Genomic DNA, 24,025 nt, shown 5'->3' with positions numbered 1-24,025 from the left:
CGAGCCAGACTGTGGGATAATCCTATACTGCCGGTGCACTGGGGCATATTCTACCCACCAATAGCTCCACTCCCCTCCAGGCACCCAACATGGTCAACCCTTTCAAAACCCTTTGACTTTTCCTTACTTACTCAATGCCATGAAGAATGCTCAGCACAACCACCAATCAATCACCACATCATCTCTGACCCTGCAGGCAGGGATTTAACCAGCCAGGCTATAATTGGGCACTTCTCAACCATTTTTGAAGTGGACTGGGTCAAACCTGTACTAACCCTATACCATCGCTTTGGCAATGTCAACAAATACCCTTGTGTACAAGTTAACACCATGTCCCACGTGGGTGACTTGTGTCCATTTACAATGCTGCTTGGTGGCCTTCAACACTCTTCACACTGGTGATGACATCACCTTCAGATCACTGAAACAATATGCCAAAACCATATATACTAAATAAATTTCACTGATACAATAGTGAGGCAGTGAAACAGACTGCCTAGGGAAGTTGTGGACTCTCTATCACTGGAGATATTCAAGAAGAGGTTGGAGAGCCATTGGTTGGGGATGATTTAGGTGTAGCTATGCCTATGTTCTACTATAGGTATTTCCAATGCTCTGGGCTTTGCTGGTTGCCCTTGCCCCCCACCCCTTTTCTGCTACATATGTCATGGTGTATCTAAAACTCCCACAAAGGCATTGGGTGTTGACTGCAACCAAGGTTGGGGATTTTGATTGTTTTTTGCCAGTACTCTTGCTGGGACTGGCTAGAGAGTCTTGCCCCTCTGCTCAGGGTCAGGCCGACCGCCGTATTTGGGGTCAGGAAGGAATTTTATCCCATGGTCAGATTGGTATGGGATATGGTGGTTTTGCCTTTCTTTGGGGCAGAGGGCATGGCCCCCTACCCAGGATCTCTTGAGAATATATTTCATAGAAGCAGGACATTGGTTGCCATGGTTCCTGTGCTTGACCGTGGCAGGTTAGGGTGTTAGGACTGTGTGATGTCAGGTTTGACAGTACTATGTAGAGTTTAGATTATGGATTTATAGGATGGATATAGGCAGGGCCATCCCCAGGGGGTGTGAATCAGGGTGACTGCCCTGGGCCCTGTGCTGTGGAGGGCCTCTGCATAGCTGGGCTGGCTTCATGTCTGGCCACTTGCCACCTGCTTCCCCTCATCTCACTGCCACCACATCCAGGTCCCACACAGGCTGATTTGCCCCAGGCCCTGTACCGTGCTGTGGTTGTCTCTGGGTATAGGATGGTTTGGATAGGGGTGATCCTGCCTCAAGCAGGGGGTTGGACTACATGACTTCTGGAGGTCCCCTCCAGCCCTACTTCTCCATGATTCTGGTGGTTGCTCTCCTAGAATTATCCTTCAGGGACTAGAACCAGGGGAATCCTTACAGCTTGGGATTTTTTTTCCTCCTTTCTCTTGGGCCTGGAGTCATTTTTCATGCTTTCCGTCTTTCTTTTTCCTAGTTGCCACCCTTTCTCCCCTCAAAGACCTGTTCTTCCCTGTTGTCTGGCTTTTCATAGTCTCTTCTTTTTTTGAGTGGCTTAATTTGACTTTAACAGCTAAATCATCGCTGTATGCCTATATTTCTTCTTTATGGTATTTAACTTTCTAAAACTTCAGAGTGAAAAGACAGGCTTTCAGTTGTTACCACCTAACAATAATAAGGCTGGAAAGAAACATAGTTCAAAACCTGTTGGGTCAGTCTCTGGAGTTATAACAACATAGCATGATCACTGGAAACAGTTTTAGAGCAGAACAGAGAGATATTAGTCTACGTAGGTTTACTATGCCTGAATGAGGACAGAATGGTGTGTCAGAAGAAATTTCAAACACTAAATAAAACCACATAAAACTAAGCCTGGAAGGGACCTCAAGAAATTTAGTACAATTCCCTGCTCAAGGCAAAATTATCTGTATCTAAACTAACCCAGCCAAATGTTTTCTTAACTGCTTTTAAATGCTTCTGATGATCAAGATTCCCCACTCTCTCTTGGTAATCTGTTCCATTGCTTAACAACCCTCATCGTTAGCAAGTTCTTTCTAGTATCCAACCTAAATGTCTTGACTGCTCCAACCAAAGAGCAATACATTGTAGTTGTCTTTATTAAGTTTCCTGCACTTTGATAAATAAGAGAAATGGCCTGAAATAAAGTCAGCACAATGTATGGAGTTTGTATATGTATAAAGTCACAATGTATGGAGTTTGACTCCAAATCTTATCCTTCAAAGTGTCTGCTGCCTCACTTGAACCAGTGCCATCTGCATCTCGAACTAGCGCCATCTGCAAATTTACTAATCTCCTAAAATTTACTAATTTTGAACCACTGTATTGCACCCTCCTTTCAATAGTTTAATCTAAACTGTTTTCCCTTAGCTTAGTTATGACAGCATCTTGGGAGACAGCATTGAAGGCCCTGCTAAAGTTGAGGTGTTTCACATCTGCTACTCACAATGCTTGTCACCTTGTAATAGAAAGAGAGGGCGGATAAAATGCTTAGCAATCAGGGTGTACTCCATCAGAGGCCTTGAAGAGTTTAAATTCTTAAATGTCTTTATTCTACAATAAAATAGCATTTTTCACCTAGGAATAATAATACATGTACATAATAATAATATTTCACGTTTATACTAAAATCATTAACAATATTATGATTAGGAAACTGTCTGCAGGAAACAATGTAGAAATATAATTTAAAATTCTTAAAATGAGCCCTGATCAAGCAAATGCTTAAGTGTATGCATAACCCGTTGAAGCGACTAGGAAAACTAACCTACTTAGTGTAAAGCATGTGCTTACATACTGTGCTGATTGTGTCCAAAATGTAGTACTATTCCTTTCAATTAGAAATAAAAATGAGCAAATCCTCACATTTGCAGCTGCACAGGTTATTTTAGTTGGGAACTAAGTATTTATAGCATAATCTAAAACTTTCTCATTCCTTTACACTTGTCAGAATTCCCTCTTTGAGACTCTTCCATTAACTTGGAAACTTAAAAAATACCTCAGGCATTTAAAAAATATTGTAGTCATTTGATAAAGAGATCATTATATCTGTATGTGTGCTTCAGGGTGAATGGAAAATGCATTAATATGTCTACTGCTTGGAGAGGGCAAGAAGGAGAAATATGTTTACAAAATAAAGATAAACTGTGACATAGAGTATCTAGCCACACTGCCATGGTGAGGAACACTTGCCCACCTGGCAGCAGTGGGAGTGGCAGCGTGAAGTTGTGCACGGCATAAGAATCCCTGTTAACAGAGCCCTATATATGACTGACTGCCTTACTTTTCTTAGGCCATTTCTGCATGAAATTATATGATTTTTGATTATACAAACCAGACCCAGTTAAACACCAAAATGTTTGAAGATAAGGTTTGAACTCAGATGAGCAGGATGATTGACACTGCTGATCTAGGGCATTCATGAGAACTGAGAAACCCTTAACTTACATTGATCTGTGGCCTACAGCAAATGACTTAACCTGTCTTGTATTTCACAATTTCAATTCCTTCCCAACCCTTATAGGTTATACAGCACTTTGGAAATTTACAGCACAACAAGACTGCTTAATATTACTATCTAAAATGCAAGACAGGGAAACAAGGTTATTTAGGTAGAGGGTACCTTTTATTAGACCAACTAAATAGTTGGAAAAATTGTTCTTTGCAAGCTTTTGGCCACAAACACCCTTCTTCAAGTATATTGAGAATCTACTGGTGAATTGTAAGCTCTCCTGGGCAGTTTCTATCCAGAAGCGCTCACAGTTCACCAGCAGACTCTTGATATGCCTGAGAAAGTTTGTTTGGATTCAAAAGCTTTCAGAAAACAATTTTTTCAGCTATTTAGTTGGTCTAATAAATATCACATTTACCCAAAGAACCTTGTCTGCCTATGTCCTTAGACCAACACAGCTATAACCAGCAACCCAAACGACAGGGAATGTATCTGACTATATATCTGTTAAGGTACTTAGCTCATGTTAGTGCTCTGAAGTAAATAACACATTTATGAAGACTTTCTTAGAGGAATGCAATCTATTGTTGTAGAATTTTTATTATGCAGAAACACTGTTGCTTTTGAACTTGAATCTTTTTGTATTAATCTGTTAAGGAATGTTCTCTGGTGTTCCTGTGAATATTAATTTTATTATAATTTGATGAGAGAGGTTTACCCATACTTAATTACAAAATACATCCTCAGCAACTACTAAGTTAATTGCTGTTCCACTCTATGATTAATTTGACTAACAGTGTAATTTTACCTTCATGTCCTTTTTTGTTTGATGTAGGGATCTAGTCAGTGGCCTTGATATGTATTAACAGAATATAGATTTTAGCTACCAAGTGCAAAAAATACATCCTCTTTTAATTACTTAAACACTCAGGGGCTTTGATATTTATTAAGATTTGCTTTCATCTGCTGAAAAAAAATGTGTTAAAGATTAGCAGGCACAATACTTTTTCTTGTGTATTTTACAAAGGGTAAGTTTAAATAAATTGACTGGAAACAGGGAAGAAATAATCCCAAAGAGAAGAGTGAATGAGTCACAGCTGGTAGCAAACTGTAAGAATATCTATATCAACATGTCAAGTGATTGCATCATTTCACTGTGAAATTTGGCCTACTCCACAGTTTAATGGGTTTCTATTAAACAAAAGGGCTTTTATTTTTTTAAAGCCTTCATAAGATCGTTTAGCATAAGATCTAATGTTATAAAACATACTAATTTTGAAGACTTGACACTTAAAGAGCAATGCAGGCAAGAGCTGGCAGATAATCAAATAAACCTTCAGTTTAGTGATATACTGTTGCTCTTTATGTCATCATTCAGGACAGTGGCACCCAACTTTTCTGGGCTGCAGGCTGGGTGAGTGTTGCAGGGTCAGTCTGCAGGCTGGATCTGGTGCGTGGGATCTAGGCCCCATCCCATGTTAGTTTGATGCATGGCATGATTTGGTGCATGGCCCCAGCCCCACATACCAGATCAAGCCTACTGCCCTGGTTCCCTAAATTTGGCGGTAGGGGAGTGGTAGCAATGTTAATTATAGTAGTGTTGTTTTCAGAGAGGAGAACAAAGCAATTGGGCTAAGTACACATGTTCAAAAAGCCTGAGGCAAAAGTGCTCTAAGCAGTGTTTCCTCTAAGCTGTGTGGTGCGTGCGGCTGCACAGGCACCCCCATGCTGCACTGCCAGGTGTGCCTGCGTGGCTGTGCATGATGCGCAGCTTGGAGGGAATGCTGGCTCTAAGTATCGCGCTTTACTCAAAGTGCTCTAGAAGAATGCAGGAGTGAACATAATGGACATTTGCCCTTGGGGGTAGGGAGCACCGAAGGGGCCAGCAGGCAGGAGGTGCTCTGGCACATCTCCCAGAAGGCTGCTGGAGCGGCCCCTCTCCCTAGCCCTGCTCCCCTGCCAGGTGGTGGCTGTGAGCAGTGGCTGGGGTTGGGGTAGGTGAATGGAACCCTCCTTGCCATGAGGGCCTCTCCGCAGCTTGCTGGCTTCAGGCTTGTGGGTGCTGGGCCGAGTCTGTGTGACATGGGGGCTCCATTCACAGCCCTCCCTCCCCCTGCCGGAGCCTCCTGACAGCTGCAACCAGAAGCTGCAGCATGGGGCTGCCTGTAGAGGTTTTTTCCATGCTGGGAACTGTGGCTGGTAGGGAATGGAGCTCCCTTGATGCCCACACACAACCTGGGCCTCTCAACCCCTGAGCCAGCAAGCTTTATGAGGTTCTTGCAGATGGGGGTGGGGAGGAAAGGGGGGATGACTCCATTCACCCTGCCCCCCACCTAGCCAGGCAGGGAGGAGACCGAGCCTTTTTTGTCTCCTCTCTGTGACAGTCTGGGGGTGGGGCTGGGCCCATGCTTGCCTGGAGCAGATGAGGACTGGCCAAGGCTACCAAGCTGTGCAATGAGGGTCCTTGGGATACTGGAGGAATGTGACCTTCCTTAATTTGCGATGGATGTGGTACAGACATTTGATAAAGCACTCTAACCTAAAGCACCTTAGTCTGATACCACATCCACTTAGGGTTGACTCCACTCAGACTGGGAGCCACCATTTTTAAAGTGGTTTATGTGCTGTGAAAATCTGTTCTGTTACAGCTATAAAGCACTTTCTGCATGCTTAATGCACCTTAATGATAACATCTGTTCCTAGGCTTAGGCACTGAGTTGCTTCTGTTTGCTGTAAGATACAACTGCATGTGAATTCAGACATACCCTTCCAAGTAATGCTTACCATGTCTGCACAGGTTGTTAATGGGAGTGAGTAGAAGCGACGTAGTCATCATGGGTCCAGTCAGAAAGCAGTTTTCATATTGTATAATCACCTGGAATTTGTAATAAAAAGTTATTAGACTAGTTCCATGCCTCATCTGTAGCAGTACTTCTGCTATAGATACTTCTTCTGTTTCCTTTTTCATTTAGTAGCTGTAAATTCATTCTCTTAAAGTCACATGGTCAAAATATAAATTAAATATGGTAAACCTGCTTTGGCATAAACATTGGGCGAAGCTTTTGCAGCATAAGAATTCACTTTTTAGGCATTAGGAAAAGTTACTTTCTTGTTTTGGGGTGTCTATTTTCAAAAGTTATATCTGGTTGAATCCAAAGCATCTGATATTTCAATTTATCTCTGTGCACTTGTTTAACTATTACTCTACCTGTTCTATGTTATTGCTGCACTAGAAATGTATTCCATCTGGAATTCACACACCACACAGGGCTTCTTTGTTGTGTAAGGTTACATGAAGCTGACCATCACTTTTCACAAGAAAATAGGTGCCTTCACCCTTATGATCAAAGAGGAGTAGGATTTAATTTACTTGAAGAAACAACATGACTCTCTACAGAGAATCATGACCTGATACTACAGACAAATGGGATAACAGGCAATATATGATTTACAATGTTTGGACAGAAAATGACTGACTGCCCTACTTTTCTTAGGCCATTTTTGCATGAAGTTATTTGATTTTGATTATATAAATTATACCCAGTTAAACACCAAAATGAAGATAAGGTTTGAACTCATCATTTAGAAAAATATGCTTTAATTTTAGAATCATAGAAAATTAGGGTTCAAAGGGACCTCAGGAGGTCATCTAATCCTACTCCCTGATCAAAGCAAGACCATCGCCAACTATATCACCCCAGGCAAGGTTTTGTCTAGCCAGCTCTTAAAAGCCTCCAAGGATGGAGATTCCACAACCTCTCTGGGTAACCTGTTCCAGTGTTTTACTGCCTTCCTAGTGAGAAAGTTCTTCCTAATATCTAACCTAAACTTTCTTTGCTTCACTTGAGACCACTGCTCCTTTTTCTGCCATCTGCCATTACCGAGAACAATCCTACTTCACCCACTTTGTAACCACCCTTCAGATAGTTGAAGGCTGCTATTAAATTCCCTCTTAGCTTTATCTTCTATAGACTAAATAAGCCCAGTTCCCTCAGCCTCTCCTCAGAAGTCATGTGCCATTTTTGTTGCCCTCTACTGGACACTACATGTGGCATATTATACATGTGGCATCCAGAGCCCATGGGTTGCACAGTGGGCTGGATGATAGGGCTCCATGAGCTGTATCTTTGACACCCCTGCTGTAAAGATTTATTGAACCATGAAAGGAAAAAAAAACTTGCATGAAATGAAAATGGATCTTGAGATTATAACTTCTTTTCATGAAAGTTCTAGAATTCAGAACTAATTTTTTGATCCCCAAACTGCATATTTCTCACCACTCCACTGTGGTAAGGAAAAATAAATTTATAGATGACAGACGCTTTCTTAAGTAAGTTGCTCAGGCCAGAAGCTGGGGGGTGCTAGAGCATGGCCTCAGCTGCAGGGAAGCTGCTGAGGCTGTACTGGGGAATCGTGGCCAGGCCTCAGCAGTAACCTGCAGTGAACTGGCCAGGGAAGTGGGAATTAAAACCAGCATGGACTTGAGCTGGGGTCTTCTGGGCACTCTCCTATTACTCCTGCAGCGATGGGGGAGAGGATAGGCGTGGTGGTGAGCTGCAGCCAGATGATGGCTGGCATGGCCCCCTGAGGCAAAGGGTGCAGGGAGTGGGGTTATTTCCCCACTCTGTTCCTTTTGCCCCTGGGGGACTGCAGCCGAGGTCTGCCAGCTACAACCACCACTGCCGCCGCTTACTCCCTGCATGGGATGAATGGTGGGATAAGTCGGGATGCTGAGAAAACTTAAACTAGGAAAGGGTCTGGGGCAAGCTGCATAAACTGGTTTGAGCTCAGTCCGTTAAGTCTGATAGTACATTCAAACAGGTTTATCTCAAACCGGTTTTGGCCATTTTGAAACTGGTTTATGTGTACTGAACCAGTTTCTGATCACTTAAACTGGTTTATGTGTAACTTCTGTCCCTAGCCTAAGGGACCCACGAACCCCATGTGGACCTGCTGACCTCTGTTGAAGACCTGTCAGCCCCTTCTGGACCAGCCAACCCTGCTCTTGCATTTTTCCTTAGAAACCCTGTAAAACCATGGGTTATGTCCATTAGAGCCTTAGTTTTTTCACCCCTTAGTGACAGTACCTTTGATACCAGCCGTTGAGGGCACAAAGGATCAGTTGGCAACATGCAGTTTCTTTTTTGTCTGTATTTGCATAGCCCTATAATACCAACAATTTCCAGACTTAGGTTTAGGATTCAGCACTCTGTCTCCCACTTCCATCAATATTTCCTTTTTTCAAAGTACAAGTGTTAAAACACATCTTTTTTTCTGTCCAACTTAGAATTTCAGGCCACAACAACAATTTGCATCCGTCTCATTTAGAGAATCTAGAGAAGGAAGAGACCCTCTAGTCTTTGCTCTGGTATTCCAGGGTTTCCTCCAATTGTACATTTCCCAGTTTTTCAGCAGCGTTATTTTATATAAACTATTAATATGCTGATTTTTGCGTTTCCTGGTTTAAGGTTACATTTCTATCCGTTACATCAGTTATCCGTAACATGAGTTATTTCCTTGACTCAGATTCCATGAAGTCTTTTTACTGCATTTTGATATAGTTTTTCTTTTCTTTTTTATGGAAGTGGCATGAACCATGAAAGTGTCCTTCTTAGATTTTGGGCCCCTTTCCCACACACACAGATGCTATGCACTCCTGGCAGGACACAAGCAGCAAACTATCACATTTGGAATATTTTCTAGTTTGTACCCAGGAATAATATTTACAGGCAAGAAAATATTGTTGTTTATTCTAGAATGCTTAAAGATCGTGGTTTTGGAGAATTGCTTTGCGTCTGTTATAAACAAGAGTATTATCTACTGAAGTACAACAGACTGTTACTCAAGCACTAGTGACTTCTAATCCCAAAGTATGCAGGGTTGTTGGTTGTAGTATCTTTGTCTTGCCTGCCTTAATCCCAAAGTATTTATTTTAGGGGAATAATAATAATCACAACAACAACAGCAGCAGCAGCAGTAATAATGATAATAATTTTAAAAACTAGAGAAGACATTTCTGTGAGAGGAATGTCAGAGTTCTATCCTACAAGTCACTTAGGGATCCCAGATCCTTAAAGGTATTTAGGCATGCAACTGCCATAGAAATCAGGTCATCAGTGGGAAGTCATTGGCGATAGGCCCACAAATGCCTTTAAGAAGCCACTTGAGAGCACCTTTCTCAAGTATCAATATCTTACGGATCTCTGTAGGAGTTTAAATGCACAGCTACTTGTACAGTTAGAAAAAAATCAACCCATCCAGATGATTCAAATATAATTGTAAAGTGAAAAAACAAACACAATTCCCAGTTCCTGTGGTTGCCAACCCCAAAAGTCAGCTATATTTTTCCTTTTGAAGCTGAACATGAGAATTAATGTAATTAATGGGTTTGACTTGCTCTAGAAATGTATAGTAAATGCCCCCCCCATACTTTTTACACAAGCTATAAATATCCAAATGTTATTGTGTGCTTGTTTGTGAAAGCTGGCCAGCATTATTGTGCTAGACAGAGCTGAATGCTTCAAGCAGGTGGCAAGCCAATGATTGCCACAAATCCCTTGCTCTTTGAACACCCGGATCATTTCCACAAAAGAGCAGCAGGTTACAGGGGGTTAGATGGCTAATGTCACTTTCTTGGTTCCACCTTAGTTCTGCTCAACAAAGAGCATTAACAATGACTGTTATGGAGTATCAGATATGAAAACAAAAAAGTAATTATTGGACTGATAAAGAATTTCATTACATGTATCCAAATACATGCTTACATGTATTAAAAATATTTCTGATAGAATTTATTTCCTGGCACAGCATGAAACAAAAAGCCCTCATAATAGTTCAGTAATGGCTTAGGCCCTATCACTGTTTTTTATTGTATTTTCAGTTGCATGTTTTTAAGTACAGGAAACAGAACTGCCAGACTGGATCAGACTCAAGTCTAGTCCTGTATTCTGCCTCTACTATGTAACTCCAAGGAAGAGTTAACATAGACAGTTAGTAGACTGTTAACTTATAACATTTTATACTGACTTGCCTATAGTTTTGGTTTATGCCCTGAATCATGACAGCTTACATTCCATCTAAATCATTTGTTCCATTGTATCACATTATTGTATAATAACTGGATAGTCCTGTTATCTGTTATGGGGCCTCTTCCCCATTACTGAAAGGGAGAGGGAGCCTAGGGCCTGCTGGCCAGCCCTAGCCCCTTGAATAGACTTATAACAGCAAGGAGGGCCTTAAATAAAATGGCGTTGTAATCCTGATTGAGAGGCCCTTTTCAGGTGTTCAGTCATCGAGTTGATGACATTGGTTGTGCTTTAGCATGTAACAGGGAAGACCATGAGAAGGTTGTCATCTTCTTCCCCAATGGGAAGCCTGGATAAATACTAACTTGCCACAGAAATACATCGTTAGTGACTCTACAGTTCCCCAGCCAGGATTTAACCTACTGAGAAAGATTTAGTCCTTCCTGAATTGCATCCAGATACTTCATGGAAAATGTGGACTCCTACTCCACAAATGGAGAATCAAAGAGAGTCTGGGTTGCAATTGTGATGCAATTTTTCAGATAGAACAGAATGTTTTGCACTATCTTGTCAGTAGGGTCAGTTGTGAGCTCTCTCAGGCAAGGATTATTTGTTATTATGTGTGTTGTTGCAGTTCTTTAATGCACTAGGAACCCATTCTTCGACCGCAATATAAATAAATAATAATAGAAGGTTTATAGCTGATTAGGGTCAAGGAAAGTGTATCTGAGTTCTTGTAATTTCCCTCTGAGGCTAGGGTCAGACATTACACATACAACAGTTTAAGTGATCAGAAACTAGTTTCAACCTGTACGTCACAGAGCACTTAGGTGCCCTACTCCTTTAAAGGGCTGAAACTGCTAGGGAGAGAGCCCTAGCAGTGATTTAGGAGCCCCAGCTGCTGGTTACCAGGACAGCCAGAATGAGTTAGTTGGGCCCACACCTGCCAGCGGTCAGCTGACCAGAAGTGGCAGGGTCTAGCTCATATATAAACCCCAGGGCTGAAGCCAGGAAGGCAGTTCTCTGCTGGTGGCCAAGGGAGAAGGAGCCCTCCTAGAGCAAATTAAGGCAAGAGGCCTGACTAAGTTCTGCTCTGGGTAATGTAAAAGGGCTGAGCACACCTTTATATAGCTTGTGTTATGTTATAGCCCAGGGGATTATGTTTTGTTTGCCGTTTTATAAGACCGGTGATTTGGGTGAGGCTATTTGGGGAAAGAGGAGGCCACATTGGGGGCCCACTGTAGCGTGGGGACCCTGGTGCCAGAGAGGGTGTGGCATTTGGGGTGCACAGACCCCGGTGCCGAGGGGTGCAGAGACAGGGCTGCTGAGAGCCCAGAGAGGACAAGGGGGCTGATTCATAACAAAGCCCAGACCGGACAGTGTCAGTACCATCTGTGAGATTTGGGGTGTGGTAAAGGGACGGTTGGAGCCATGCATATAGCCCATAAGGCTGGGGTGTCCTGTGACATCTGTTTTGGAACGGGACCCAAAAGGGGTCCAGGAAACCACGGGGTCGAGGAAATTCATTAGGACCATATCCAATGGGATGTGAAGGCAGCCTCCCTATATCATAAATTCATCAAAAGGTGGTAGGCGAGAATAGAGGGTGTCCATTGGGCCGAATTGGCACAGTCAAGGGGCCTTAGGGGTAACATGGCCATCCTTAGGGACCCCATCCCATGACACTGTAACAGAACATCTGTAACAGAACAGAAGTTCAGTGCACATAAGTCAGTTTGAAATGGTGGAAACCTGTTTGAAATAAACCTGGTTGAATGTAGAGCATCACACTTAAACCGGTTTGACCCAAATCAGTTATGCAATGTCTGTCCCAGACCCCTCCCTGGTTGAAGTTAAACCAGAGTCCCCCAGCATCCTGGCACGCTTTCCAGGCTGGGCTCTCTGCGCCACAGCAGGGCTGGCCCCTCCCCTCTGTTCCCTGGCTGGAGCTCCGGCACAGACTGCAGGCATCTGCCTGGCTTGGCTTCTCCCTGCTCCCTCCCCACTACCTGCTAAACAGGGATTCCCCCCTCCCCTCTGCCTTACACAGACACCTGTCAGCATTAGTTAGCAGACCACATCATAGCTACAGTATGTGCTGTGGGAAACTGGTTCCTTTCTTGGAAAAGCAGTTTAAGATGAGCTTGACCTAATGGAGAGAGCCTTTTTTCTGATGGGGTAATGAACACTGAGTTAGGGGTGATAAACACTGTTATAACTGCCTGCTGGGGTGTTCGGGAGGGGGAACCCCTCCCTAATCAGGGCATCCTGCCAGGGACTGATCATGTCCCCCTCAGCTCAGCACTGTGAAAGGCCTAATGCTCGGGCCAGCTGTATTGTGCACTGAGCAAAATGGCCTCATGCCGTGCTCTGGCACACATGCCAGAGGTTGCTGACCCCTGAAATGTAGTGTTATACCAGACATGTTAAAACCATTCACTTGGTTTTCTGTATCCTTCACCAATGCGTTTATTTAGTATCAGCTCTAATAGCAACATTTTTTCATAGGAAAAAACTACAATAAATATATGGTTTCATAAATCTCAGTAATCTGAATGAAGGGATTACAAGTGTAATATATTTATTTATGGGATTTGCTACTTATAGAACCAACCTGCAATATTTACACATTCCAAGTTTTAACCCAGGATTTAGGGTCATGCATTACAACCTCCTCAGGGAAGAATAGATCCTGAGCATCTCAGCAAAGCAACATGATGAGCAGGGATATGCCATCTCTGCAGCAAGGGTCACCAGTTCCCCAAACTCCACAGTTGCCCCTCCATGAAGACTTTCCCAGACTTCCCACTGTGGGAGAAGACAGTATAAACTTGAGTGGGGGGTAGGGGACGTGGTTGTTGGGAGGAGGACATTTAGGAAGAAGTGCTAAGGACAATGCATTTAACTCTACAGAAGCCTGTAGTTTTTTTGCAAAGGAATCAGTTCTTATCCATCAGCATTAACTTGCATGCTTTCTGCCACCTAGCAGTCAGGAAGCTTCCACTATGAAGGCTATACAGAAGGCAAGCCACAAGGTGAGAGACACAGGGGTTAGGACAGAAGTTACATATTAATTGGTGTAAGTGATCAGACACTGATTCAAATCTGTAGCATAACAGACGTTCAGTGCACATAAACTGCTTTAAAAATGCATGACACTAGTTTAAGATAAATGTGGATGGATGTAGTCTCAGACTTAACTGATTGGTTACATTGGTTTATTGAATTTCTGTCCCAGATCCTCTTTAGATTCAAGTTAATTCATAGTTCCCCAGCATCCCAGGATGCTTTCCATCTCCCCTGAAAACCACCCCCTTGCAAGGTGGGCAGGCTACCTTTGGCCCAAGCTGTCAGCTCCTGTAGGCATGTAGGCATATTCTTGAATCAAAAGTGAATGCCTGTTCACTTGCTTCTTGGTTCAATCTATGCAGCTTAGACTAACATGAGAAGATTGAATTGGTTCATCCTTGAGCTTTTTGACTGCCTGTACTTAGCTAGTATCTCTATTAATACCATGGGTTTAGGAAATGGTCTTCCCATGCACTCCTTCAGTGGGAGGCAAACATCAGTCTCTCCAACAGAATACTCAGGCTAGGGACAGACATTCAAAAAGCCTGAGCGTGAATTGATTCAATCTTTGCAAGTTAGTCTAACATGGCTAGGCTAAACCGGTTTGTAACCACACAGGCTAGGGACACAAATTATGCATAAACCGGTTTAAGTGATCAGAAACTGGTTTAACCCTGTAACAGAACAGATGTTCAGTGCACATAAACCACTTTGAAAATGGCTGAAACTGGTTTGAGATAAACCTGGTTGACTGTAGTATCAGACTTAACTGATTTGGCTCAAACCGGTTTATGCAATATCTGTCCCAGACCCCTTGCTGATTTAAGTGAAACCAGACACCCCCAGCAACCCAGCATGCTCTTTGGGCTAGACTGGGCAGGGCTCTCTGCTCCACAGCAGAGCTGCCCCTTCCCCTCTGCTTCTTGGCTGGAGTTCTGGCAGAGACTTGCAAGCACAGCAGGGTCTGCTGCCTTCCCCATGCCCCCCTCCTCCCCCGCCCCTCACTTCTTAAGCAGAGATCCCTTCCTTCTCTCTCCCATAGCACAGACTATAGCCAGCATGTGGTATGCTAGCTAATGTTGTGTAAGGCAGATAGGACAGTGTACACTTAAAGATTTTTGGAGGTAATCAGCAGGTCAGATGGTAATGTCCCTACATTCCTTCCTTTGGAAAAGGCAGCCAAGGTTCTTTGGGTAAATCTAATATCTTTTATTAGACCAGCTAAATAGTTGGAAAAAATTTTCTTAGCAAGCTTTTGGACTTAAAAACCCTTCATCAGGCTGAGGAAGCATCTGCACTTGGTGTGTGCTCTTCCCGGATGGAATAAATAGTAAAGAAGCCAGAGCCTGGTATGCAATTTTCCTTTGGAAAAAGCTGTTTAAGAAGAGCTTGTAATGAGCAAGGCTTTGTTTTCTGATGGGGTGTTAAATGCTGATAACAGAGCTGATAAATGCTCTGTTATCAAGTGGGGGGACCCCTCCATAATCACAGAGTCCTGCTGGGGCCTGGCCATGCCCCCTCAGGTCAGCTATGTGCAAGTGAAGGGAGTTCTGCTCTAGCACCCCCTGGCTTCTAGCCTGAGACACTGGAGACATGTACCTGAATTTCTGAGATTCTATCTAGTTACAAAACTGATTTCTCCTAGCTAAGTTAGACTAACCTGCAAAGATTGAATCAATTCAAGCTCAGGCTTTTTAAATGTCTATCCCTAGCCACAGACATCCCATAAATCCAGTGGCACAGGCTAGAAGCCAGGGGGTAAACAGCAGGTGGTGGGGAGGATGAGCCCAGGCTGTCTGTGGCAAACACTCAGGAAGCCGCAACTGGTGCATTGGGGTCCAGAGCCCTGGCCTGTCTCGGTGGTGGTGGTGGTAGTGGGTGCATGCATGCTTCAGGGCACATGGCAGGGAAGAGGCTTGGGGCAGCACAACCTTGAAGCCTGGGTGGCTGGCAGCACAAGCCTGGCCTCTTCCCTGCCATGCACCCGAGGTATGCATGCAGCCACAGCCGCTATGGAGCCCAGGCTGCTCACAGCAGGTGGTGGGGAGGCTACAAGCCCTGCTGTCAGCAGCCCAGGCTCCACAGCAGGTGGCAGGAGCCTGCCCAGAGCCCAGACTGTTCATGGCAGGGAAGCTACAAGCCCTGCTGCCATCAGCTCAGGCTCCATGAGAGGTAGCAGGAGCCTGCACAGAGCCTGGGCTGTTTGTAGCAGGCAGCTGTGAGGCTGTAAGCAGCTGCACTGGGGTCTGGATCTTTGCCTGGCTTGCTGCCGGTGGCTGCATTTGTGCCTCAGGGAGCATGGTGGGGAAGGGGCCAAGGTTGCACTGCCACAACAAGAATCAGGCCCCTCATGGCTAAGGTCTGTGCTGTGAAAGAGAGGAGGGAGGGATCCCTGCTTGAGCAGCGATTGGTAAGGCAGGGGGTGTTGGGGTAGGAAGAAGCCACTGCTGTGCCTGCAAGTCTCTGCTGAAGCTCCAGCCAGGGAGCAGAGGGGCAGAGCCAGCCCTGCTGTGGAGCTGAGAGCCCTGCCCAGGGCTGCAAAGCATCTGGGATGCTGGAGGACTCTGGATTAAGTTAGACCAGAAAGGGGTCTTGCATAAACCAGTTTGAGCCAAACTGGTTTATTTATTAGATTACACATGCAATGAGATATCCTTCTGCAATCTAAGGAAGTAAGCTGTTGCCTACAAAAGTTGATGCCTTCTTGAATGAGTTAATCTATTAAGGTGGCACTCTACCCTGGCTTCTGCCAAACCAAAGAAAATGAAAATTGTCATTGTACTACTCATACCAGGGTCCTCTCCATACACACACATAGTTTAATTAAGTTAAACCTGAAAAAGGCAAAGGATTGTCTTTTTCAACACATTGCATCAACATTGCATAAACCAGTTTGAGCCAAATCAGTTAAGTCTGATACTACATTCAACCAGATTTATCTCAAACTGGTTTCAGCCATTTTCAAACTGGTTTATGTGCACTGAACGTCTGTTTTGTTACAGGCTTAAGCCAGTTTCTGGTCACTTAAACTGGTGTATGTGTAATGTCTCCCTAGCCTAGGTGTCATACTTTATCTGCATGGGCAGTGAATATGGTGTGTGTGCATGTTCACTTTCATTAAGCTAATGGGAAAAAAAAACATTTTTTAGTCTATATAGTGTATGAAACTCTTTGCACAAGAGTAAATGATGATGCAGTCAGGAGTGAATACTACAGTGTATGTTTATGTAATTTGTACACATTGTTTTTTATTGAAGAAACAGATTTCCTTTTGTATCTATGTCCTTACCTTTGTGTTAACTACCCAGGGTATGTTAAAGAAAACAAAAGCCTTCTTGTGCATCACTTCCTGCACTCAGATCTACTGTTTATGTGTTTAAATCATTTTTAAAATCTAAAACTGTAAATTACTACGGACCACTCTTTCAGCAACATGTTTTCCTCATTTAAATGAAAACACGTTCACAATTTAGGCACTAGATGAGATTATAAACTGTTGGTTCTAGGTGTAGCAGCTTTTGAAATACAGATTGAATTACATTCATAGTTTCATAGGTTGTAGGGTCGTAAGGGACCTGAGCAGATCATCAAGTCCGACCCCCTGCCATGGCAGGAAAGAGCGCTGGGGTCAAACGACCACAGCAAGGTGTTCATCTAGCCTCCTCTTAAGGACCCCCAGGGTAGGAGCCAGCACCACTTCTCTTGGAAGTTGGTTCCAGATCCTAGCCACCCTGCCAGTGAAGTAGCGCCTCCTGATATCTAGCCTGAATCTACCCTCTGCCAGCTTGTGATCATTATTTCTAGTCACTCCTGGTAGTGCTCGGGGGAACAGGGACTCCCCCAATACCTGCTGGTCCCCTCTGACTAGTTTGTAAATGGCCACTAGATCCCCTCTCAGCCTTCTCTTGTGGAGGCGGAACAGGTTCAGGTCCCTTAGCCTCTCCTCGTAGGACCTGCCCTGCTGCCCCCTGATCATGCGAGTGGCCCTTCTCTGGACCTTCTCCGTGTTGTCCACATCCCTCCTGAAGTGTGGCGCCCAGAACATTTCTTAACGGGACCTAGAACTTTATAATAATTAATCTTAATATTTTAATGCAATGAGAATGAAACAGTTTAAACATCCATTTAAGGCTATTTGTCTGCACACAGAACTTCCACTGTTAAAAAAACAAGGATAAATTTATCCAGCATAAGCAAATGTTTATTTGATGTAGAGTATCCATATATGAAGGCTGCTCTGGTTTAACTAAATCACGTGTGCATGTGTATGCACATATTTGTATGTGTACACCAGGCCTGAGAGTAAAAGTGCACATTTGCAATAACCTGCTCTGGAGAGTAGTTTTGCAAGAGGAACAACGCTGTAAAGCATGTTTGCAACTGAGAAGAAAAGATAAGTAAAGAATCCAATCTTTCAGCGGTTCCCTTTGGGCAGGCCCTTACTACAACACAGAGGTGTATGTACTTTGTGAGGAACTGCTTTCATGCAACTATCCACCCGTAGGTAACACATGCAGGATTGGGGACCCAAAGGCTAGTCTACAGGGAGAAATCACACCAATTTAGTTAAATAAAAGTAGCTAAATCAGTGCAACTTTATTTTCAGGAGGGTCTTAGTATAAGAGTGATATATTGGTTAAGTTTATCTCTTAGACCTTCTGTAGAAATCATAAAACCCAAGAAAACAATCCTTTGCCTTTTTCAGGTTTAACTTAATTAAACTATATGTGTGTATGGAGACGACCCTGGTATGAGTAGTACAATGACAATTTTCATTTTCTTTGGTTTGGCAGAAGCTAGGGTAGAGTGCCACCTTTATAGATTAACTAATTGAAAAAGGCATACATACACTTTTGTAGGCAATGCTTACTTCCTTAGATTGCAGAAGAATATCTCATTGCATGTGTAATCTAACCCTTTAATTGAAAGAGAAAGGATGGAACCTAGTTTCAGGGCAATCTGCACGCAGGTCTCTGCCCCAGAGGAAATGAGCAGTGAAATGCTTGGAGTCTGGGCTGCTGAATGACTATGTACCTTAGGACAGGGGATCCCATACTCTGGTTCCTTGTCAGTCTGCCAGGCACACTGCTGAATTCCAGAAATCAGAAGGCTTGAACTCCCTAGCAGGCCATCAGGTGAGCTACCAAGGAAATGTGTGGCTGAGCTGGCAGAAAAATGAACACATTTCTGATAGAAATCCATCTGGTAGGCAGAGTTCCATTGGAAACCTGCTTGGTAGCTGATAGAACTTTCTGAAAGTGTTGTGGCCTCATAAAATGTTTCACTTTTGTTGAACTGTCAGATTCAGACAATTTTTTTGTCAATTTTGTCAAGCATCTCTGTGCTTTAAATGAGTACAACATGGGGGATAGTCAGTTTGCAGACCACATCCTCTATTGTTCTAGGTTAGACATAAACCGGTTGAAGTGATCAGAAATTGGTTTAAACCTGTAACAGAACAAACATTCAGTACACATAAACCAGTTTCAAAATGGCTGAAGCTGGTTTAAGATAACTGGTTTGAATGTAGCATCAGACTTAACTGATTTGGCTCAAACCGGTTTATACAATGTCTGTCCCAGACCCCTTCCTTGTTTAAGTTAAACCAAACTCCTCCAGCATCTTGGCATGCTCTCTGGGCTGGGCTCTCTGCTCCAGCCCAGCCAGGCTGGCCCCGCCCCTCTTCTCCCCAGCCAGAGTAGGGACAGGCAGGGGTGGGAGTCTGGCAAGGGACAGGTTCAATTCCCCCCAGCAGGGGCCTGAGCACCATAGCTCCTGAGGCAGAGGTGGGCAGGGAGGAGAGTTAGTCTCCCCTCTACCCCCACTGGCAGCTGGGTCCGCACACCATCACTGCCACACTTGCTCCCTGCCACAAAATAGACCCCCTGCTGTCTCCTCTGCTGGATGCCTGAGGGAGGAGGAAAAGCTCTCATCTCTGCCTCCCCCAAGGGGCCCTGTCTGGCCATGCCCCTGCCCTGCTGCTGCAGTGGGAGGGAGCAGCAGCCCCTGTCATAATATCAGGGAGCACGAGCCCCTTCCTGGTGGGGGTGCTGTGCTGCAGGCTGGCAGAGCTGAGGTGTGCTGCTTGCTGCAGCACCAGTGTCCAGAGGGCCAGAGCCCTGCAAGCTCCTCTAGTCCTGTGCACTCCACAGCAGCTCTGCTGGTCCCACAGTGTGGCCCCCACTGGGAAGAGGCTCACGCATGGGGAAATGGGGACAGGGACTGCTGCCCCAGTCATAGTAGCTCCCACCTTACCACTCCAGTGGCTGGCCACAGCATCCTCTCCTGCTGGGAGGGGTCTGGCCCCGAGCACAGACAGAGTGGCTGCAGACCAACTCCATCACTCAATCTGTGCTCGTCTGCACTTGGGGCAGCTGTCACTCAGTCTGTGCTTGGGACCAGTCCCCTCCTGGCAAGAAGGGATGCTGCCTCAAGTGCAGACTGTGTGGCAGCTGTGGCTGGGGTGGGCAGACCCTGCGGCAGTGACCGGGGGCAGAGTGGAGAACCCCTCTTCCTGCCCCCACCCCAGCATCCTTGCAGGTTGCATCTGGCCTCACCCCTACCCCCACACAGCCCCTGGAGCAGTGAGGGAGAGTGCCTGTGATTGTGGCACCAGCCCCCATCCCCATTTCCCCAAGCACAAGCCTATTCTGGGTGGGGGCCATGCTGTTGGGCTGGCAGAGCTGCTGCAGAGCACAGCGGTGCTGGGGGCGCTTGGAGGGCTCTGGCCTGCTCTGGATGCTCTGTTGTGCACAGCCTGCCACAGCGCTGCCCACCCAGCACTCCAGCGCCCGCACCGGGAACAGGCTTACTCTCCCTGACATTATGACAGGGGCTGCTGCCCCCAACAAGGGCCCTTCCCCCTCCCACTGCAGTGGTGGGCTGGGGGCATGGCCAGACAGGGCCCCTTGGATGGGGAGGGAGCAGGAATAGGGGTTATTCCTCCTCTCTCTGGCGGCCTGCAGAGGGGACAGCAGGGGGCCTATTGCACTGCAGGGAGCGAGTGTGGTGGCAGTGGTGCACAGGCCCAGCTGCCAGTGGGGGTAGAGGGGAGACTAACCGTCCTCTCTGCCCTGCCTCAGGGGCCATGGTGCCCTGTTGTGGTAGTAGCGAGGGGGGAGCGTCTGGCAGACCTGGCTTAGGTCCCTCGCCAGTTCAGCTAGGACTGGCCATGCCCCTCCCCCATCATAGCTTGTCTGCAGCCGAGGGCATGCTCTAGCATCACCCCTTCCACTGGCTCCCAGCCTGAGCAAGTGCAGGCATGTGCCTGCATTTGTGCAGTCCAAGGAGACTGTCTGTCCTGTTACAAACTGGTTCGGCCTAGGCAGGTTAGACTAACCTGGAAAGGTTGAATCAATTCAGGCTCCAGCTTTGTGAATGTCTGTCCCTAGCCCTAGAGTGAAAAGGTGATAAATGGGCCTGAGAAGATAGAAACATGTTTGCCCATTACAAAGACGAACACTCCTTGCCTTTGCTTTTCTCTTGTGTTTGACATAAAGTTGGCTGTGAGAGAAAAAAAGGCTTGTTTACTCAGCTTATTTTTATCTTTATCAGTGAAAAAACTTCCTATGCCACACATGTTTTACTATGTGACAGACTCCATTGTTGAATTTCCATAGGTATCTCAAGTAGCCACTGCCAGATGATACAGCCTTAAAAAGTACCATTTCTAGCACACTGCAATTTCACTTCAACCCATAAAAATGTATTATTTTGAGGATTTCAAATAGATAAAATTGCCCACAAGAAAACCAATTCACTGTGTAAAGACAAAGTCTTTGAACTAGGGTTCTCAGCCCATGATGGAGCTATTGTCTCACTTTGAAGATGCCCAAGGGGATCACACCACTAGACTAAGTACAGACATTCAGAAAGCCTGAGCCTGAATCAATTCAATCTTTGCAGGTTACTCTTGAACCAGCAAGCAAGTGAACAGACATTCACTTTTGATTCTGGAAATGCAACCAGATGCCTACAGTGGCTCAGGCCAGAACCAAGGGGCACTAGAGCAGGCCCTCAGCTAGAGGGAAGCTGAGGCGATGGGGGAGTGTGGCTAGGCTGAGTATGATTGGGGAGGAGTTTAAACCCTGACTCTGGCCTGCATGGTCCCCAGTGAGGGTGTTCCTGGAGGGGGAATAAGGAAGCAGTCCCTGCCAGGCATTTCCTACCCTTCTCCCTCACTGCTGGTGTGGCAGGGGGTGTGGCCAGCCCTGGCAGCAACCGTAGTGAATGGGGAGATGGAGGGGGGTTTAATTCTTCCCTTCCTCCCTTGTACCACTGGCATGAACCCGAACCAGTGTCTACCTGGCCGAGGCAGAGCAGCCAGGGATCGGGGCATGGCCAGACGCTGGCCCTACATGGCCCCCTGAGGTGAAGGGGGCAGGGAGGGGGTTTATTCCCCTCTCCCTCCCCTCTCTCCCTGGGGGACCCCAGCCAGGGTCTGCCTGGCCAGGGTGGAGCAGCCCCTGTCAGACATCCTCCCCCTCCCACTCCCCCACTGGCTGCCTGGAAGGGGTATGGCTTACTCTGGCAGCAGCCTCGAGTGAATGGGGGATGGAGGGAGATTTAATTTCCCTCAGTCCCACCATCATGGACCCCAGCCAGGGCCTGTCAGGCATTTTGCCCCGCTCACCGCTTAAGTGGCAGGGGGACTAGCCAGCCCCGGCAACAGCCTGAAGTGAATGTGGCCTGGGGAGGGAACGAGGAATTAAACCTGCCTCCATCCCCTGTTCGTTTGAGGCTGCTGCTGGGGCTGGCCACATCCTCTGCTGCTCCAGCAGCGAGTGGGGTGGGGCGGGGGGGAGGAATGCCTGACAGGGGCTTCTGGGGGCCATGCCAGTGGGACAGGGGAAGGAATAAACACCTTCCCTGACCCCTTCACCTTAGGGGGCCATGCAGGGCCAATATCTGGCCATGCCCAGTCCCTACTTAGGCTAGAGAGCAGAGAGGTGGGGCCAGCTCTGCTCCACTAGAGCACAGAGTACAGACCAGCCCAGGGCTGTAGAGCATGCTGGGATGCTGGGGGACTCCGATTTAACTTAAACCAGGAAGGGGTCTGAGACAGAAGTTCCATAAACCGGTTTGACCCAAATCAGTTAAGTCTGATACTATATTCAATCAGCCTTATCTTAAACTAGTTTTGGCCATTTTGAAACTGGTTCATGTGCACTGAACTTCTTTTATATTACAGATTTAAACCAATTTCTGATTGCTTAAACTGATCTAGGTGTAATTTCTGTCCCTAGGGTGTCAATTTGAGGTCTGAAGAGTTTGAGTATAGTTGTCACTGAGCACCTAGAGCAAGGTGAGTCAAAGGCTTTTCCTGAAAACCAGGGAGAGAAACAGGGAAATACGCACAGTACTGTTATTTTTTTAAAAACCTAACATACAAATCTACTTGCTCACTGATTCTTAATTGCCATCTAAATAACAGAGGACTTTCCTGATCCTTCATTGCCATCTGGACTGAGGACTTTGCAAAGCAAATATATTGTTTAATTTGTAACTTCTGCACTGTGTTGAGATTATTTAAAACACCAGCCTTTGTTACAGACAGCAACAAAGGAGACTGAAAGTCCTTATTGTTATTGCCTCTGAAAAGGAATTCTGCTAGACATTATGTTTTCAGACCAACACAAAACACAGTTAGGCAATTCAAACTTCTAAAAGGTCACTCATATTCCGTTTTATTTTTCTGCTATTTACATTCACAGCAGTTTCAGGAGAGGCTTGACAGACCTGAAAGGAATACTGGGGCTTGGAAGATCAGGTTAGGAAAAGAGCATCTCCATAGAAAAAGGTGATGAGATGGGAGTGTAAGACAGATGATAAAGGTGGGTTTCTGCTCTAGGTGTGACTGCTGCTTGTTTAGATGTCACTGTGCTAGCCCTAAACTAATTGGTACTGCAAGCATTAAGAGTTGTAGTAGCAAAGATCCAATTATTTGAATCTTTACTCACCTCCTCAGCCCATGCCAAATTGTGGGCTACAGTGGCTTTTCTGCTTGCAGTATGTAGTCTGGCTAGCTTGGATATGACTACATTACATTGCAGTCACAACATCATAGGGGTACATTGCATGGCTTGGGCAGAGTAAAGGCAATGAAGAGGAAGGATGGTTTTGTGGTCTCTTGGAATGTAGGAGGTTTTAACTGTGTTTGAGTAGTGCTACGAGATTCCTTTTTGACATTTTTAAAAGTAATTTTCAGGGATCCGGGTTTTCCTTTCCTGCTGGAAAAATGGGAACAAAATTATGGATTTTCCCTTTTAACTGGGAAAAAGGTGGAGTTTTCATTTGGAGATCCGTCAGGCAGGAGGCACCAAGTGCGTGTGCATGCTCATACATGCACATGACTGCCATGCAGCCTGGAGAGCAGGTAAGCCTGGTTGGGAGGGGGGCAGGATTGAGGCCCCCATAGGGAGGGAGGGAGTTGGGGAGGGCTGGGACTGGGTCTGGGGCTG

General features: G+C 45.6%; 1 protein-coding gene across 2 annotated transcripts in view; it reads right to left on the bottom strand.

The window, feature by feature from the left end:
* Window positions 1–24,025, bottom strand: part of C2H4orf19 (chromosome 2 C4orf19 homolog) — a 75,688-nt gene that overhangs the window by 32,827 nt on the left and 18,836 nt on the right. Inside the window, exon 2 of one of the 2 annotated variants that reach the window (XM_059721626.1) lies at window positions 6,256–6,346. In XM_059721626.1, the coding sequence (XP_059577609.1) occupies window positions 6,256–6,307 (52 nt within the window). In that variant the 5' untranslated portion in view covers window positions 6,308–6,346. Of the gene's footprint in view, window positions 1–6,255; window positions 6,347–24,025 lie in introns of those variants that run through there. The other variant, XM_059721628.1, reaches the window with a different exon arrangement.

The sequence above is a fragment of the Alligator mississippiensis genome, chromosome 2 (genome assembly GCF_030867095.1).
Source record: "Alligator mississippiensis isolate rAllMis1 chromosome 2, rAllMis1, whole genome shotgun sequence".
Lineage (NCBI taxonomy): Eukaryota > Metazoa > Chordata > Crocodylia > Alligatoridae > Alligator > Alligator mississippiensis.
The sequence above is the reverse complement of the archived record's forward strand: the minus strand, read 5'-3'. Positions and strand labels throughout refer to the sequence as shown.